Source organism: Ochotona curzoniae, unplaced genomic scaffold, assembly GCF_017591425.1.
Source record: "Ochotona curzoniae isolate NIBS_2020 unplaced genomic scaffold, NIBS_Ocur_1.0 contig_1482, whole genome shotgun sequence".
Taxonomy (NCBI): Eukaryota; Metazoa; Chordata; class Mammalia; order Lagomorpha; family Ochotonidae; genus Ochotona; species Ochotona curzoniae.
Genome location: NW_024465100.1, coordinates 3,176,202 through 3,192,325, shown reverse-complemented (window position 1 = coordinate 3,192,325; position 16,124 = coordinate 3,176,202). Strand labels below are relative to the sequence as shown.

The window sequence follows — 16,124 nt, the reverse complement described above, 5'->3', positions numbered from 1 at the left end:
AGGACGGTGGATGTTAATTATATATTTACAGACTCTCACAGATTCCTTTGTGGGTAGGCAGAAACTAGAAACTAATTTATGCCCATTTTTTGGTCTCTTATTTGAATTATAATTGACATTTCCTTGATTCCATATCCTGTGTTCATTTTCTCATTTGATGTGATTTGCTCCATTCTTCTAATAGCAATTACTGGGCGAGCTGTCAGAGGTAACCCACGTTCATTCGCTCCTGGCACTTCATTTTAATATCGTGTTTTGGATTCAATCTCTCGACTTAACACCCTCCAAATGTTCCAGCTGTGCTGTGTTTTCACTTTACAGTTCCCAAAAAGGCCAAATTTAGAGGGAAAACATGCAATTCTGAGTAGGTTAAATTTTTCAGAACAGTTCAATTTTCATGGCTTTGTTGGGCTTACTTGCATAATTTCCACTCTGCAGCAATATTGGCATTAATTAGAAGTAACTCCTTCCCACTTAGTCATCAGTAGGAAAGTATGTATCCGCTAAGTTCTAGAAATTTTGACCTCTTTCAAAAAAAGATGTTGTGGGAAGCTGAACTTTGTGTTGATGGAAAATGACAGGGAAGACTTAGGAAGAGATGCCAGTACAGAAGTCGGTCCTTGTCAGGTTGACCAACATCCCATTTTCCTCTGCAGTGAAGTGTAACAGCAAACTGGAAAAATTGGATCAAGTTTTCTTTTTCTGAGTTCGGAACTTCTGGCCCTTTGGTTCAGGAGAGCAATTTTAGGATGCAGTTCTATTTTCTAGGCTCAGAAAGTGAAAGTACACCAATCTCATCACTTCTGTTTGTTTGACCAGAGCAAACCATGAGACAGAAGGTGTCAGAGCTAGGTATTCAATGGCTAGTTGTGGAGACAATAGCAAAGAATACCAAAACACTTGCAGGAAGCAGTACCCTGTGTCTCCCACAACAAGAATTGCAAACCAGTGTCCATGGAAGGCCATCTTGTCTACCATCTCAAAACTGGTTGTAATGAGTCAAGGAGGAAACCTTCCCATTGTCAGAGTAAGAACATGAGGCAAGAGAAAAGGAAAGAGGAAAATATGCAAGTAAATGTAGTTCGTAATTTAAGTCATCAAAAAATGTCATGCTGGTTTTCTTTAATCAAATAGGTTTACTTTAAACCTATTTTGAGGAACCCAGTATTCATTTAAGCCATCCTGATAAGAATGCATTTGACAGCGGTGCAGGTGAGTGAAACGGAGCCCTGGACATTTGGTAATCTTGTCTTCAGGCTTGAGTGTGACAATAACACACAGTGTATTTTGGTTTTTTTGAGTTACTGCCTGATGGAAAGCAAAACACTAGCTGTGGTTGTTTTTATGAAGCAGAAAATATGAATCATATCATAGAATTCAGAGCTGATGGCATTTCAATGTTTGTTTCTGCTTTAAAAACAACAATTTAAACTGATGCATTTCGGGAACACGAGTGTGAGACTTAACCTTTCATGAAATAACATGCAAAGGAACTTTGCATAGACATTTAGTCAGATAACTTTACTGTGTGCTGGGTGTTCGGGTGATGTTTGCTCTATCTTGATTGTTTTAAATAGTTTTTATTGTTTTGTTGGATTATATGGTAACAATGTCTTCTGATACACGATTGGATGGATTAGGAATATTTCTGAGCCCTGAATGCTGAGGGGATTATCAATCAGATGTGTGTCTGCTCCATCCACCTGCTCGAGTTCGACAACTAGGTCTGGGAGTCTTCTCTGTCCCTCTTCTCTTTCCTCCCTGCCTCTTCCTTCGTTACCCTGGCTGTCCCCGTAGCAGCATCACAGCAGTGCTATCAGCTCCCTTCCCTATTTGCCTAATATCCTTTCCACTGTCGCCATCCAACTGACAGTGAGTGCCATCAGACAACAGAAAAGGAAGAGGGCTCCTTGCCTTGTAGGTGTTAATTATTTGCTTGGATGACAACTGTGACAGGTTTTCTGAGTAAAGATTCAAGTGAAAAGTGGTATGTGTAGTGTGTACTGCTGTTTTTGATCACTGTGATAATTGGGAGGACTCTGATAAAATCAATATTAGCTTATATTGGAGCCAGCAAAGAACTAAAACTACTGTTGTAATCAAAGGACAGATGACCAAAGGACCTGTTTGCATTTTATACACTGGCCCTAAAATTTTGGATAATTAAAGTTGTACCACTGTGATATCTAAACTTTGTCTCTATTTTAAATCAGTACTCTGGATTTCAATTTCACAAGGAAAATGCTCCTTTTGGAAATCTGGAGCCTTTTATCTGTAGTTGTCTGTGTAAATTATTTTATTTAGATTAAGAGCTTGAGTTTCTGTATCTTTATAAGGAATATGCATAAATACTGCTTTATAATAGCTTGACAGTCTAAACATTTAAACAAAATTCTATTACCCATCTATCAGATAGCATTTGCATTTCAACAATAAAATTTTCTGATTTTTATCAGTTGACATTCACATAATGTCAAAAAGGGCTGTGACTTGATAAAAATTATTAACATTTTTAAATTGTTTGGTTGAAGGTGTAGTCCCTTTAAAAAGGTAAGATAGAGGTAAGATAGTACCCCCTCTTTTTACTGAATTTCTTAGAAATGATAGAAGTAAATATATTTGAATACAACATATATATTAATTGAGGATTAAATGAAACATTATGGTTTCATAATCAGGTTTCTAATACAATTTAAAATTTAAAATTGAGATTAGTGTATATTATAATGTAATCAGAACTCTTTTGACCTGTGATGGTCTTGTGTGAATCCAAGTACAAATTTTATTTTCTTGACATTTAATATTATATTCCTATTTGCTACCAGGGTAGCCCTGTGATTCCTTAATTTACAGTTCAGATATGTTCGTAAAATATTGAAAAGGTTGCTTTTATTGCTCATTATGCCAAATAGGATTAGACATAGGGTTTGTGAGTGGTGGGTATGTGAATGTAACTTCATGTATACCTTTAAGTTCAGGAATAAATCACAGCCAACATTACCCTGGCAAAGTCTGATTTTTTGTGTGTGTTTGTTTACTTCTGTATTCATTGAAGTTTTAAGTTCATTGTTTGCCTTTTTCTAGAAACAAAGGCTGGAGTATGGGCCAAGACCATTGGATACTCCCTCTGCGCCTTCACCTCCTCCTGCACCAGCTCCTGTTCCTGTTCCCCTTCCCCCTGCTGCTCCTACAGCTGTTCCTGTCTCGAAGATCCCAGCCAACATAACCCGGCAGAACAGCAGCTCCAGCGAGAGTGGTGGCAGTATCATTCGAGACAGCCAGAGACAGAAGCAACTTCCAGTGGATCGTAAGTTTCCCAGGGAGGCCAAAAAATTATTATGTGAATTAAGAGCACTACTAAGTCACTTAAGTTTGATTGATTCTATTAGTAGTAAATTTAAGTCAGAATCCTTTGTACTTGCACTGTACTTCATAGATTTCAAAGATTTTTCACCGTATTTCTGTCTTCCTCTAATGAATTCTGAGTTGTAAGCGGCACTTTCCACTGTCTGATGTATGCATTTCGACTATCTCGTGATTGAATGTAGGTTCCAGAGCCAAACATGCTGGAATGGGCATCATGAAGTATTGTTTGCTATCCTGTGCCCTTCAGCAATTTAGTAGTCCCTTCTGCAATTGAATGTATGGAATAGAAAAAGCTAAAATTACTTGCCTCATAGGAGAAGTGTGAGAATTTAATGAGATAATGCATGTAAAGCAGATATGTCAGTGATTCTTAATCAGGGATGGTTTTGACTTTGGAGCTGGGTATTCTAGAAGGTTCTGGTGGTGACATGAGGACAATGCTGCTGGCATGTGATAGATGATGGCCAGGGATGTTTAACAATATTCCACATATACAGGATAGCTCCCCAAAGCAGTTTTATTCTGATCAAAGTGTCAGTGGAGCAAATGTTGGAAGGCTTTGATTGATTTTGCCCAATATGTGATGCATTATTAACTAATTTGTATTTGCTGCTGTCATAATGATCACCATCATAAACTGCTACCATCACCTTCCTGCTTCTCTTCATGAGAACTGCTGTTCTCACATATAAGCACAAACAGCATCATTAGGCACAATGTGTACTCCTCAGTCGAGTTCCAGGCAGTTAAGAGAGACTTCAATTTCATACATAAGCCAATTAAAATTTGAATTTTCATAGAAACGGTTCCTATGAAAGCCTTACTTTAAAAATAATAGGGTACAAAATGGTTAATTTTGTTTATCTTTGTTACCAATGCAGGATAGTAGTATAGATATTTTGAAAATTTTGTGTAATTCTAAGTGATTTTTTTATCTTGTCTTAACTTCTATTATAGGATATCTATTAACTGTAATCACCAATGAATGTTTTTACAATGTTTTAAGATTACAAAAATTTATCTACATCAGTTATTTGCTTTCATATTTGTTTGAAAAGTAGAGAGAGAGGGAGAGAGAGAACACAGAGCTCTTATGTCAGCTGGTTGACTTCCTCCATCGCTGCATCTCCCACAAAAGTGACAGAGATTTAACCAAGGAGCTGAACCATCATCAGCTGCTTAGCAAGAAGGTAGAAACAGAAGCAGAACCAGAATTCAAACCCAGGCTCTCCGGTATGGGATGCAGGCATCCCAAGTGACACCTTTTATTTATTTATTTTAAAGGTTTATTTATTTGAAATACAGAATGACACACAGAGAGGCAAAATCAGAGGAGATAGTCCATCTACTGATTCACTCCCCCAAAGAATCATAACAGCTGCTACTGGGCCAAGCCAAAGCCAAGAGTCAGGAATGCCATCTGGGTCTCCTGTGTAGGAGGCCGGAAGCCAAGTATTTGGTCTTTCATCTGTTTTCTTCCAGGTACATCTTAGAAAATGGAATCAGAAGCAGAGGCAGGACTTGGTTCCATACATTGTCTCTATGACACAGGATCTGGGCATCCCAAGTGGCACACTAAACCTGCCATACCACAATGCCTACCCATTTCTATATTTGGCATATAAAAATACTTGGAAAATTAGAGCCAGGGAGATTTTCTGAATTTCCTCAATACAGAATTGTATGAGTGTTATGTTGTAGGTGTGTTTGTGTGTGTTTACTTGGTATCTGTCATTCTCTCAATATGTGTCCCAGGGTTCTGCATTCTTTCTATATTAAGCACATTTTTGCTCTTGATGATCACACCATTTCCATTTTTTAAGTACCATTTTTTAAGTATCATTGTAAGAGGAATAATCCCACATTTAAGACTTCAGGCCAAAATCTCCTTTCTCACATTCAGATACATGTATTGAATGCTTAATTTTAAGGCTGAGATTGGATGTCTGAAATTCATGTTCAAAACGAATTTTTAAAATTTGTTTGAGATAGAGTGACCTGGTTCAGTCCAACAGCTGAAAATGGACCAGTCCAAAGCCAGGAGCCAAGAACTGCATTACAGCCACTCCAATGGCAGGAAGCCATCTACTTGTGCCATCACTGCTTCCTTCCCAGGTCTATATTTTTAGGGGCCTGGAGTCAGTGTCTGGAGCTTGAAACCATGTCCACATACTCTGGTATGGAATGTGGGTGTCATCACGAGGCTAACTGCCTGCTCTTCAAAACTAAATTATTGAATCTTTGGCTCCCATTTTCATCCAACTGTTTTTCTTATCTTGGTATGTTATAGCCATCCAGTTGCAGTCATTCTTGATACATTAAAAAATTTAAAGGACACTAAAATTTTTACTGTTCAACTGTTCTAGAAATTCTGGTTAAATGTAATGAGCACAAGCCTACTTGCAAATGTTAATTTCTCTACCAAGTTGTAGCACGTTGAAGCAACTTTAGTATCCATATCCTGAATTTGTCATAAAACCAAAGAAAAAATGAAGATTTGAAAAGCAGCTGAGTTTTTCTGTGTGACCAGAACAACTCTGTATGTGGACGTGTGTGTGTGTGTGCGTGTAACTATGGGACACTAATATATTTCAATATATGTTTTCAAAATGTGCTTCTTTTTCTGAAGACACAAAAGTCATAGTTTTGAGGTTAGAAAGTTCTAGACATATTTTTATTGATTTCCCTAAGGAAAATTGTCCTTAGTAATAATCGTTCCTTTCGTCTTTCTTCCCATGAGTTTCTACCATTCCCCTTCCTTTGACACGTCAGCACAGTGACCCCTAACTTTGTGCTGCCCCGGCTGCAGGCCTAGGAGCAGAGGTCACGGACCGCTGGGCCTCGCTTGGAACAGGGAAAGGGTGAAGACAGTGTGTTCTTTGTCCCGCTCTGGGAAACCAAGAATAACCAAATGGGAAAGTCATAATTTGGATACTTATAAAGATAGAGGACTCTCCTGATAATTGTGAGTCATCATGTGCAAGTTGTTTTTCTTAAGCAAAAGAGTTCATTGGTGTGTGGAATATAAATATCTCTCCCAGAATTAACATGTGTGTTTGTTTTCTTAAACGAATGAAAACCTTGCAGTTATTCAACATAGCGTTCCTTCTTAGGCTATCTCAAAAGCATTGCTTTACTTTAAATATTTGTTTTTAATGAAAAAAGTGTTTTTGTAGCTTCTTCAGCACTGTTTTGGAAAACAGTTTTTCCCCTTCCCTCCTTCTAAATAACCATTGGGGCTTTTAACCAGACTTAGAATCAGATAAGTGCATTTAAATGTGTATTTATTAATAGCCAGCTCACTCTGAAAATATAGCTGCATGTTACCTCCAATCTCTCCTTACTGCTTAAAGCTCCATAAAAATAAAATGACTAGAAAGTACTCAAAATATTATCAAATAATCATGAACACAAGGAAAAAGAAACAATCCTAGATGCCTGTTTCTGAAATGTAGCAGATGCCAAGAGTGACACCCCTGTTGCTAACCTGGAAACCAATTCAAAATACTCCCAGCTACCTGGAACCCTCCATCATGCCAGTCATTCCAGTCTGTTTCAGAATCCAAACCTCCTCTATCCCTTCTGAAGATACCAAAGGAACGAACAAGAAAAGCATTAACATAAGGGGTTTATTTTCTCACCCAGGGACTAAGCCACAAAATTGAGCACTGCCAGCTCTTAGCACTGCCTTCCCTAGAGTACGAACATATTTTTGTCCCATCTCTGACTTCCATTTTTCTCATTACTGCATGTTCATATCCATAGCTTTTTCATCAGCACCAAATGAGAAGCCTGGTGAGTACACAAATCAAGGATAGGAATGGTGACTTTGTGAAACAATCCTAAAATGAAAAGTTAAAAGGTTACAGTTCCAGCTGAATTCTAATAGTTAACAATGTAATTTTGGCTGCTCATTTCTTTAGGGTTTGCATGTGATGAGGAGCAGGTCTTTTCAGTGAAAAGTCAGCAGAATGCTTTATGCATTCTTTTATTTGAGGAGTTGTAATCCAGTAGCTATGCTGGTCTGAATGCCAAGGACATAGAAGCAAACTAAACAGTAGGAACGTGGTTTTGTTTGTTTGTTTGTTTTTTAAAACTTATGTTCTAATGGAAAGAGAAGTATAGGCAGTTAGGTTGATAGAGAATAGAATTAGGTAGGAAGTAGTTCGGAAACTAATGAAGCTATGTGGATGGAGTGCTGCTGGGGACAAGTTGCAGCATAAAATAAGTTAGAGGAAATAGATAGGTTATGATTGTAAGGACCAGACATAGGCTAATTGGTGGTTCAGACTAAGCTGGAGAGAAAAAAAGCAAACAAAAAATATATTGATTCGGTTGAATTTGGATACATTTTGATGGTAGAACAAACATTATTTGTTAATAGAATGTAAGGGAATCACATGAGGTCCATGGTGATTTTTTTTTAAGATTTATTTTATTTGAAAGGCTGAGTGAAAGAGAAATAAACACACAGGGAGATATTTTTTTCCTGCTTCTGTCCTCAAATATCCACGACCAGGCCAAAATCTAGGACCAAAAATCTCCATTCAGGTGCCCTATGTGAGTGGTAAGGACTCAGGTATTTAGGTTATCACCCAGTGCCTTCTCATTAGCAGGAAGCTGGATTGGATCCAAGTAGCTAGGACTCAGACCAACACTCCATTATGGGAAGTGGATGTCCGAAGCATTAATGTGCTCACTGTGCCACAACTGCCCCTTGGATTTTTACTAGAGGGACTGGAGAGGTTGGCTGCAATTAGCTGAGTTGTGAGGCATAAACACTTCATAAAGAACAAACTTCCGGAAGATTGGGTATTCAGGCTTAGACATGTTTTATATGAGATTTATTTGAGGTGTTTAAGGAGATACTCGGGGAACTATTCCAAGTACACAGGATGAATGAACAGAGAGTTCTGAGTAATTGCCAGGACTGCAAGATAATTGGCACCCAGTGCAGGCTCAATGGTCATTTGTGGAGTAGGTGTAGGCAGAGAGGAGGGTCAAGGATTGTGCCTAGAGCAATTCAGCATGACTTAGTTGCAGAGATAATAAGATGCAGTGAGTGACACTGACGACTGGACAGTGAGACAGGGGAGAAAAATGAGAAGGTGGTGACCTGCAGATCGCAAGTAGCATTTTGAGGAGAAGTCATCTGTAGGCTGCATGAGTTAATGGATGTGAAGGAATTGGCCACTGGGGTTTGGAAAGATATAATTGGAACTATGAGGGCAAAACCAATGAACAAATGGTAATGAATTTAAGAGAAATGGAAATTGCAGGCAAATGATATATTTTCATGGAGTTTTGCTCAAAAGAGAACTGAGAAAAGGACAATAATTCTCAGGGGCAAGATGGAATTTCCCAAAAGGGAGGCAAAGAATAATAGGTTTGAATACTGATTAAACAATCGAGTAAATGGAGACAATTGATGAAAGCATAAGAGAGGGAGAAGTTCCTGTTTAAGTATTTGGCTAGGTGGAATCTTGGGATCTAGTTTATACATAGAAAGATTAGCTTTGGGAGCAGCGAAACAGTTCATCTATAATGTAATGGAAAGGAGGGCAAAGTATGCAGGCAAGCACTGAAAGCAAGGAGGACTTTTAGGTGAATGTGTGGAAATTGTAATCTTTTTATTTAAAAAAAAAATCCAGAAATTAGTAAGTCAGGTCATCAATTCAAGGTGAATTGATGGGGAATTGGGGAATAAGGTAACAGAAGTTTGCAGAAACAGTAGAAGACATTAAACATCAAGATGTCTGACGTTGATGTGTTCCAGGCCAGGGTTTCTCACCCTGGCCTTTGTTGACATTGGAGCTTGCATTTTTCTCTGCGATTGGATGCTGAGGGTTTCCTAAGCATGGCAGATTATTGTGAGCATCCAAGGCCTGCACCCACTGTCTTCCTCCCTGCCATCATCCTTCAGTTGTGACGACCAGGAACATCAGTAGGCATTGCCAAATGCTTGCCAGGGTCAAAACTGTCAAGAACCATGCAAACAGGGAGTGTAGAGTGATTGTCCCGGAAGATTAACAGCCTAGCTGAGGTTCATAAGCATGTGTTTCACAGATCACCCATTCAGCATTATTGTATTCAGCAGTACGGGTGCATTTACAGAACGGGAGTTCAGTTTAACCAGGCTTAGGTTAACTGAGTTGCCAGGTAAGTGTACAATAGAGAAAAGAGTGAAATTGTTACTTTACTATTTGACCACAGAATTTACATTGTTGTGTATAAAAGTGAGAAAAACTGTTAGAAACTCTAGATTGTAAGTCCTGCTGGGGAAAAGGGTTATTGGGATTGAGATACTACAGAGGCAATATTATGTTAAGCTATATATATTTTTTTAAATACCATACTCTTTGTGGGTGTCTAGGCAGGAAATCCCAGATGGAAGAAGTACAGGATGAGCTCATCCACAGGCTGACCATTGGTCGGAGTGCTGCCCAGAAGAAGTTCCACGTGCCACGGCAGAACGTGCCAGTTGTCAACATCACCTATGACTCTACACCCGAGGATGTGAAGACCTGGCTGCAGTCCAAGGGATTCAACCCTGTGTAAGTCTTTCTTTACCATGTCATATGCAAAAGCTATATTGTTTTCAACTTGGCCACTTACCTGTAACAAGCCACTCTTATAATGTTTGAGTCCAGACTGTATTCTTTGTTCCTTGTTTGCGAAATGACTGTTGCTACCCATAGCAAAAATAATAATAATAATAATAATAATAATTGGAAGATGCAGAAATAACTATAATGCCATGTCACCCTGTTTTCTAGTTAGTAGAATTTATACATCCTTGGTTTCTTACACTGATTGTTTTGTCTCAGACAAATAACAAATGAAGAACTTTACCTATTTTCAGTTATAAAGTTTTTTAAGAATTGTAGTTGAGGGACTGGTTAAGTTGCCCCCTACAATATTGGCACCTCCTGTGAGTGCTAATTCAAGTCTTAGCTGCTACGCTCCTTGATGCACCTGGGAGAGAACAGAGCAGTGTATGGTGACCCAAGTACTTGGTGCCCACATGGAAGACTTGGGTGGGGTTTCAGACTCCTGGAATAAGCTTGGCCCAGTCCTGGCTATTGCATTTGGAGAGTAAATCAACAGATGGAAAAAAACTTCTCCTTCCACCTCCTCTTCCCTCACTTTCTTCTTCCTCTTTGTTTCTTCTCCTTCTTCTTTCTTCTTCTTTGCTTTCTCTTCTTCCTCTTTTTATGTATAACCATCAAGTTAATAATCTCAAAAAATTGTATTTGAGAAGCAGAGAGATAAAGAGAGCTTCCATTGGCCAGTTCACTCCCAAAATGTCTGAGTAGTCTCCAGGAGCCAGGAATGCCAAATCTAGGTTTCCCACAGTGGGTGGCAAGAACCCAGCTACTTGGGCCACAACATAACCACTGCTTCCAAGGATTAACATCCCAGGCCGAAGTCACACATCAACCTAGGATTACAGTGTATCATGTGGACGGCTCAACCCCCGTCTTACCCACAAGGTCAAGTGCCCACCCCTGATTATAAGCTTCATAAAGTGTTTCCTTTAGTAAACTTACAACAGAGCTTCTGTGTGTCTGTAATCTAAAAGTCTGTGATTATGTATGCAAATTTGATACAATGAGCTACTTGAATAACACCGAATGGACCTTGACATACTCTAAAGTTACCAGTGAGACTGAAAAATAAGATACAGTTGTTAGTCAATTGCCAGATTACTAGTAAGTCAACTATTCCTTTCTTTCTGAGAAACAGCAGATTTTAAGGAAATAATATGAACAGTAGTGATAGCAAATCCAGTTGGCTCCCTTTTGGATGTGTCCCAGTCAGTCACCAACAGGGTCCCTCTCCAGGCTCCAAGGAAGTGGAGTGACGTGTCCAGTGTACGGAGACCCCGGGAAGGCAGGGGGACCAACAGACACAGAAATGTTTGCTTTGTTCTCTTTTCCTAGGAAATAGTTTTAATGTTGCTTTCTTTTTTTTTTTTTTTCAGGACTGTCAATAGTCTTGGAGTATTAAATGGTGCCCAACTTTTCTCTCTCAATAAAGATGAACTGAGATCCGTGTGTCCTGAAGGGGCCAGAGTCTTTAGCCAAATCACCGTACAAAAAGCTGCACTAGAGGTAGGTCCTGTCAGCCCCACGTGGTGGGTTTGTGCATTAATAAAGAGTGTTGACAGTAAACTGAAAGTTCTGGAACAAACTATGTCCATAATGGCCGGTTTCTCTTTCTTATTGGCTCCACTTTTGGAAGTTCATCACTTGAGAACATCAGAGACCATTTGCAGGGAGACGGATTTATTGTTGAGTGCTCATTTAGCATAAAGCTTGAGCACATACTTTGGTACAGCTAGTGAAGACCAATGCCCTCATTCTGTAGCAATAACTACTGCTAGTGGAATTTTAATTTTGATGCAATAATAGTAATTCACTTCTGAGTGAGTAAAGTCCCTTTAAGAGGCCAGCAGATTTTGCCTGTCCTTAATATTTCATTTACAGATTCTAATAAGGTTTAGCTTATGAGGTCTTATTGTTTTTACATTTTAACTTTAAATTTATGAATGGGAATAAATTCCATTTTTTTCATATAGTTTTAAAGGCAGGATGATAAATCTCACCCTATCCCCTCTTCCTCCTTCTCTCACTTCTACCCTTTCTCCTCCTCCTTTTCTTATCTTTCACTTTATTATCACAAGTAACTCTCCACTAAATAAGGAATTCAACAAGTAGTAAGTAAAAAAAAATTTTGAAAAGGAACACTATTCCTCACGAGTATGGATGAAGACTATGAACAAATCATCGGGTCTCAAAATATCACTTTTGTTCCCTGGTTGTTTGTCTCAGGGCTGGAAACTCAGGCAGGGATTACTGAAAACGCAGCACCTTGCAATGCGATTACTTAATCATATTTGTCTGTATGGAGGCAGAGGAGTCACTGTTTTCTTGGTGACATATTTAAGTTGCCTGCATCTTACTCTACTTAGAATAAGCTGTATAAAGGTGGTAGTTTCCACGTGTCACCTCTAACAACTCTTAATAGTTTCATGGAAATTACGCTTGGACTCAAATGAAAGGATACAGTCTTTGGCATGAAATTAATGCATAATTATCTTTAGCCAAGTACATTAAAATTTTAAAGTTGAATAACTGAGCGTAACATAGTTCTATCTATGCATGTTACCCTTATAACCATTCTCAATCAAGAAAAAACTGTATTTCTCTTAGAAGTTTTCCCTGCTGTTTTTAATCTTGGCAATTTTCTGTTAGAGTTTGTGTGATTACTTTCTATCTATTGCTTATGAATAAGAATTTTCTCTTTTCTCAAGCAGTTTTGTTCCCATTATATTCTCTAATTTTACTGAGACTTTAAATTACTCTTTGAGCATATCTTTGAATGAACATTCTTTATTCTTCATTGCAGAATGGACGGTGTGGTCATTTTTTCTCCACACCCACTTCCTCTTGCTGTCTTGCTGCCTCTTTCTAGGGATGCACCTGGAGGCACAGGCTGACGACCTCAGGCTCCACGTGTTTCTAGCCCATCCTGCCTCTTGTGGGAAGGATCTAGTTCATCTTCTAAGTTCCTCACCTGGGTAGTCAGAGACTTCTGATGGGTGGCAGAGGAATAAGGACAGGGTTCTAGAACTGGGAAGGGAGAACCAGGAACATGATCAGAGGAGTGCTGAATGTTTTCTTGTAGCCAAGGGCCCTTTGCTGTATCCTGAACCCATCACTTGAAATCCAAGGGCAGTCCATAATTTTGCTTCATTTGAGGAAAGATTCTTGGGCAGTTTACCTTGTGGTTGTATTTAGTATGCATGCATTTTCTTTCTCTCAGGGAACCCACTGCCTTCCACAGGCATGATTGGTTTATCTTCAGCTTCTTTCATGAAAGGCACAGAGAATGAACAACATTAATGGGCACAACCGTGATATGTTCATGAAGTCCAAAATGTCATTTGTAGGCGGGACAACCTTTAGTTTTCCCAAAGAAATGCTAGAGAATCACCTCACAGGGGTTTGACCTTGAACCATTTGGTTACATATCCTGCACTCTCCCCAAACCAGTAACTGTTTTGTCGGGACCATGTTTTATTTTGCAGGATAGCAACGGCAGCTCTGAGTTGCAAGAAATCATGCGACGACGACAGGAAAAAATCAGTGCGGCTGCAAGTGACTCAGGAGTGGAATCGTTTGATGAGGGAAGCAGCCACTAATTTGTGTGTGTGCTTTTTTAAATTCCATATTCTTGGCATTATTCCAATATGCTTTGTTTTCAGAAGCCTTGAAGGGAATGTCAGATTTGTTTTTTTCTTGGTGTATTTAATTTATCACCATTTTAAAAACATGCAAATCTAAGTAAGCAGAGGACTTGTGTGAGGGACCATTATTTTTCTAAAATTGGAAAAGGATCTTAAACTGAAAAATTTTGCCCTGGGGATATGTATTTTCTGCTTGGCTACAATGAAATTTCCTTAATTAGTTTTAATTATTCAAGCCATATTTTGGGGGTATATATGAGGTTGCTGTGGCGCCTAAATGTATCACAACAAAGCAGATATTGTCAGTGATTTGAAATCTAATGAAATTGCAGTTTTGCCTGTGAATGTGACGTCTGGCCTCACCTTACTAAGTCCCTGCTTACCTAGGTCTCTGACATACTCAATGATAGACTGTTTATTTAACGTTCTTAATGCCAATGGTTTAAAAAAATAAAATACTAGAAAAACAGCATTGAAACATTTGAAGGACTGTAAAGTACAGCCAGGCCTGCACTTGCAAATGCAAAGCTGTGGAGGATTCCACAGACATGTTACACAGCTCTCCTGATCGTAGTTCCTTGCACAGTGTGTATACTGATTTAGTTCATATTCTGCTGCTTATGTGTTACCGTATTCCTGTATGTGAGAAAGCACAAGTTGGAAAGAGGTCATATTCAATCAAAATCTGTCACACAGAGTAGCCTGCCCTGGTGCACATGACAGTATTTTGCTTAATGATGGCCTCTGAGTATTGATAGACGTAGTGAAAAGGAACCTGGGGCCATTTATTGTGTATTTCTGTGTCAAGTCTTTTTGGTAAGAAGAAACACTTAATTTACACATATTTTGATCCAGTCATAGATTCTAGATAGAGGAAAGAGAGAAACCTAACCTTCAACAAAAGTTATTTTTGGAAACACAATTTTTGTCATTTAATGTTATTTCACATATATGAAACAGATGTTATGTGAGAATGTTGTATATTTTAACATAAATCCATTTAGAGAGATTATCTAGATTCATTAATTTTCATAGTGCCTTTTTCACGAGTCAGCCGAAAAGTCTGCAATAAACAGTATTTGCTGTATGTTAATAAACGGTTTCTGTTTTATTAGAAGGGATATTCGCTGTGTAGATTGGAATTTACAATTGAATGGAATAAATTGGGAAAAAGTGGACATACATAGTTTTTTCCTAATTAGAATTCATTTATTTCTGAATGGATAAAACCATTCTCCATATTATATATATATATTTTATTCTCCAAGTATTTATTTTCTTTCTACATTTTTTATCTCACCTTTTTTCTGCCACCTAACAATAGTTGCTAAAAGTAATGAGGATTAAATGTATAGAGCACTTAAAATGGTTAAATGCCTTCATGTAAATACTTAATATTTAGAAATAACTGTGAACTACATGAGGAAAATTTCATAAAGGCTGTAGAAAATAAAGTTACAAGTAAGTTTACTTTTGGTGCAAAAAAAAAAAATTGAAATGCATGCATAGTTTTTCATAACATGCATTTTCCAAGAACGTCTAGTGAGCCTTCCCACGCATGGATTTCAGAGTGGGCTTCATATTTTTTTTCACCAAATTAAAGTTATATTTTAATTTCATTTTCTGTGAGTTTGCTGAAGTGTCCTACTATTTTCAGGAAGTTTATTCCCTAGAGGCTAACTTTTCCCAGATCATGCAGGTCAGGAAAGCTTTTCCCGTCCCGTATCTGTGTCACCATAACACTGCCCCTTGGACAGTGCACCAAATGTAAGAACGAGTTAAGGAGAATTAGTTTAGACCCTTTACATTTCACAAATACTGTCACATGTTGGTAACTTTTCCTTATTGAAAACTGGGGATATAGGAATAAGACAAAAGAAAGAACATTTGAGAAGTTGACATAATCTGCGTGCAAATTAGCAAACCTGATCTTAAAGTAGTTGTTGTAACCAGTGTCTTTATGCTGTAAATTACAAAGGAAAATATCCCCAGTATAGTGATTGCTGGAAGCACTCACCTCACTGAGGGCTGCAGGGAGCAAGGAGAAGAGATGAACGGGATGTAGACACTTCCTGGGAGGGCACCCCAAAGTGGAGATCCAGACACGCAAGGAGTGTGGTCACTGGGGCCTCAGAAGTTTGATGGAAAAGTCCATCAAGTTGGAAAACAAACAAGAGGGCGCAGCCTGATTGACACTCTTGCCTGAGGAATTAAGGAACTTTTTCAGAAAGCTAGAGGAGCAGGAACTTGGAACTCTAAGAAGAGCATGCAGGTAGCTGATGCTGGACCTCTAAAGGCTCATCTAGGAGTAGGGAAAGAGAAAGACTGAAAACTAAAACTAGCGCTGCTGCTCCTGGCATTCTTCTGCTGCTCACGGGGTGGACAGTCATTATCAGGGTGATGTTGGTAGAAATACCACGGAAAACAACAATGAGGTATCACTTATTCACCTTCCAACCTTCTGCCTCCCTATAGCTTGTATTTTGGATTGAATCAGTCAGACACT

At 38.7% G+C, this 16,124-nt stretch overlaps 1 protein-coding gene across 2 annotated transcripts in view; it reads left to right on the top strand.

Moving 5' to 3' along the window:
• EPS8 (epidermal growth factor receptor pathway substrate 8) overlaps window positions 1-15,789 on the top strand; it is an 82,087-nt gene extending 66,298 nt beyond the window's left edge. For both annotated transcript variants that reach the window (XM_040967499.1, XM_040967489.1), the window contains exons 18-21: window positions 3,085-3,307; window positions 9,740-9,920; window positions 11,351-11,480; window positions 13,460-15,789. In XM_040967499.1, coding sequence (XP_040823433.1) covers window positions 3,085-3,307; window positions 9,740-9,920; window positions 11,351-11,480; window positions 13,460-13,573 — 648 coding nt within the window. In that variant the 3' untranslated portion in view covers window positions 13,574-15,789. The remainder of the gene's footprint in view (window positions 1-3,084; window positions 3,308-9,739; window positions 9,921-11,350; window positions 11,481-13,459) is intronic.
• The last annotated feature ends 335 nt before the right edge of the window (window positions 15,790-16,124 follow it).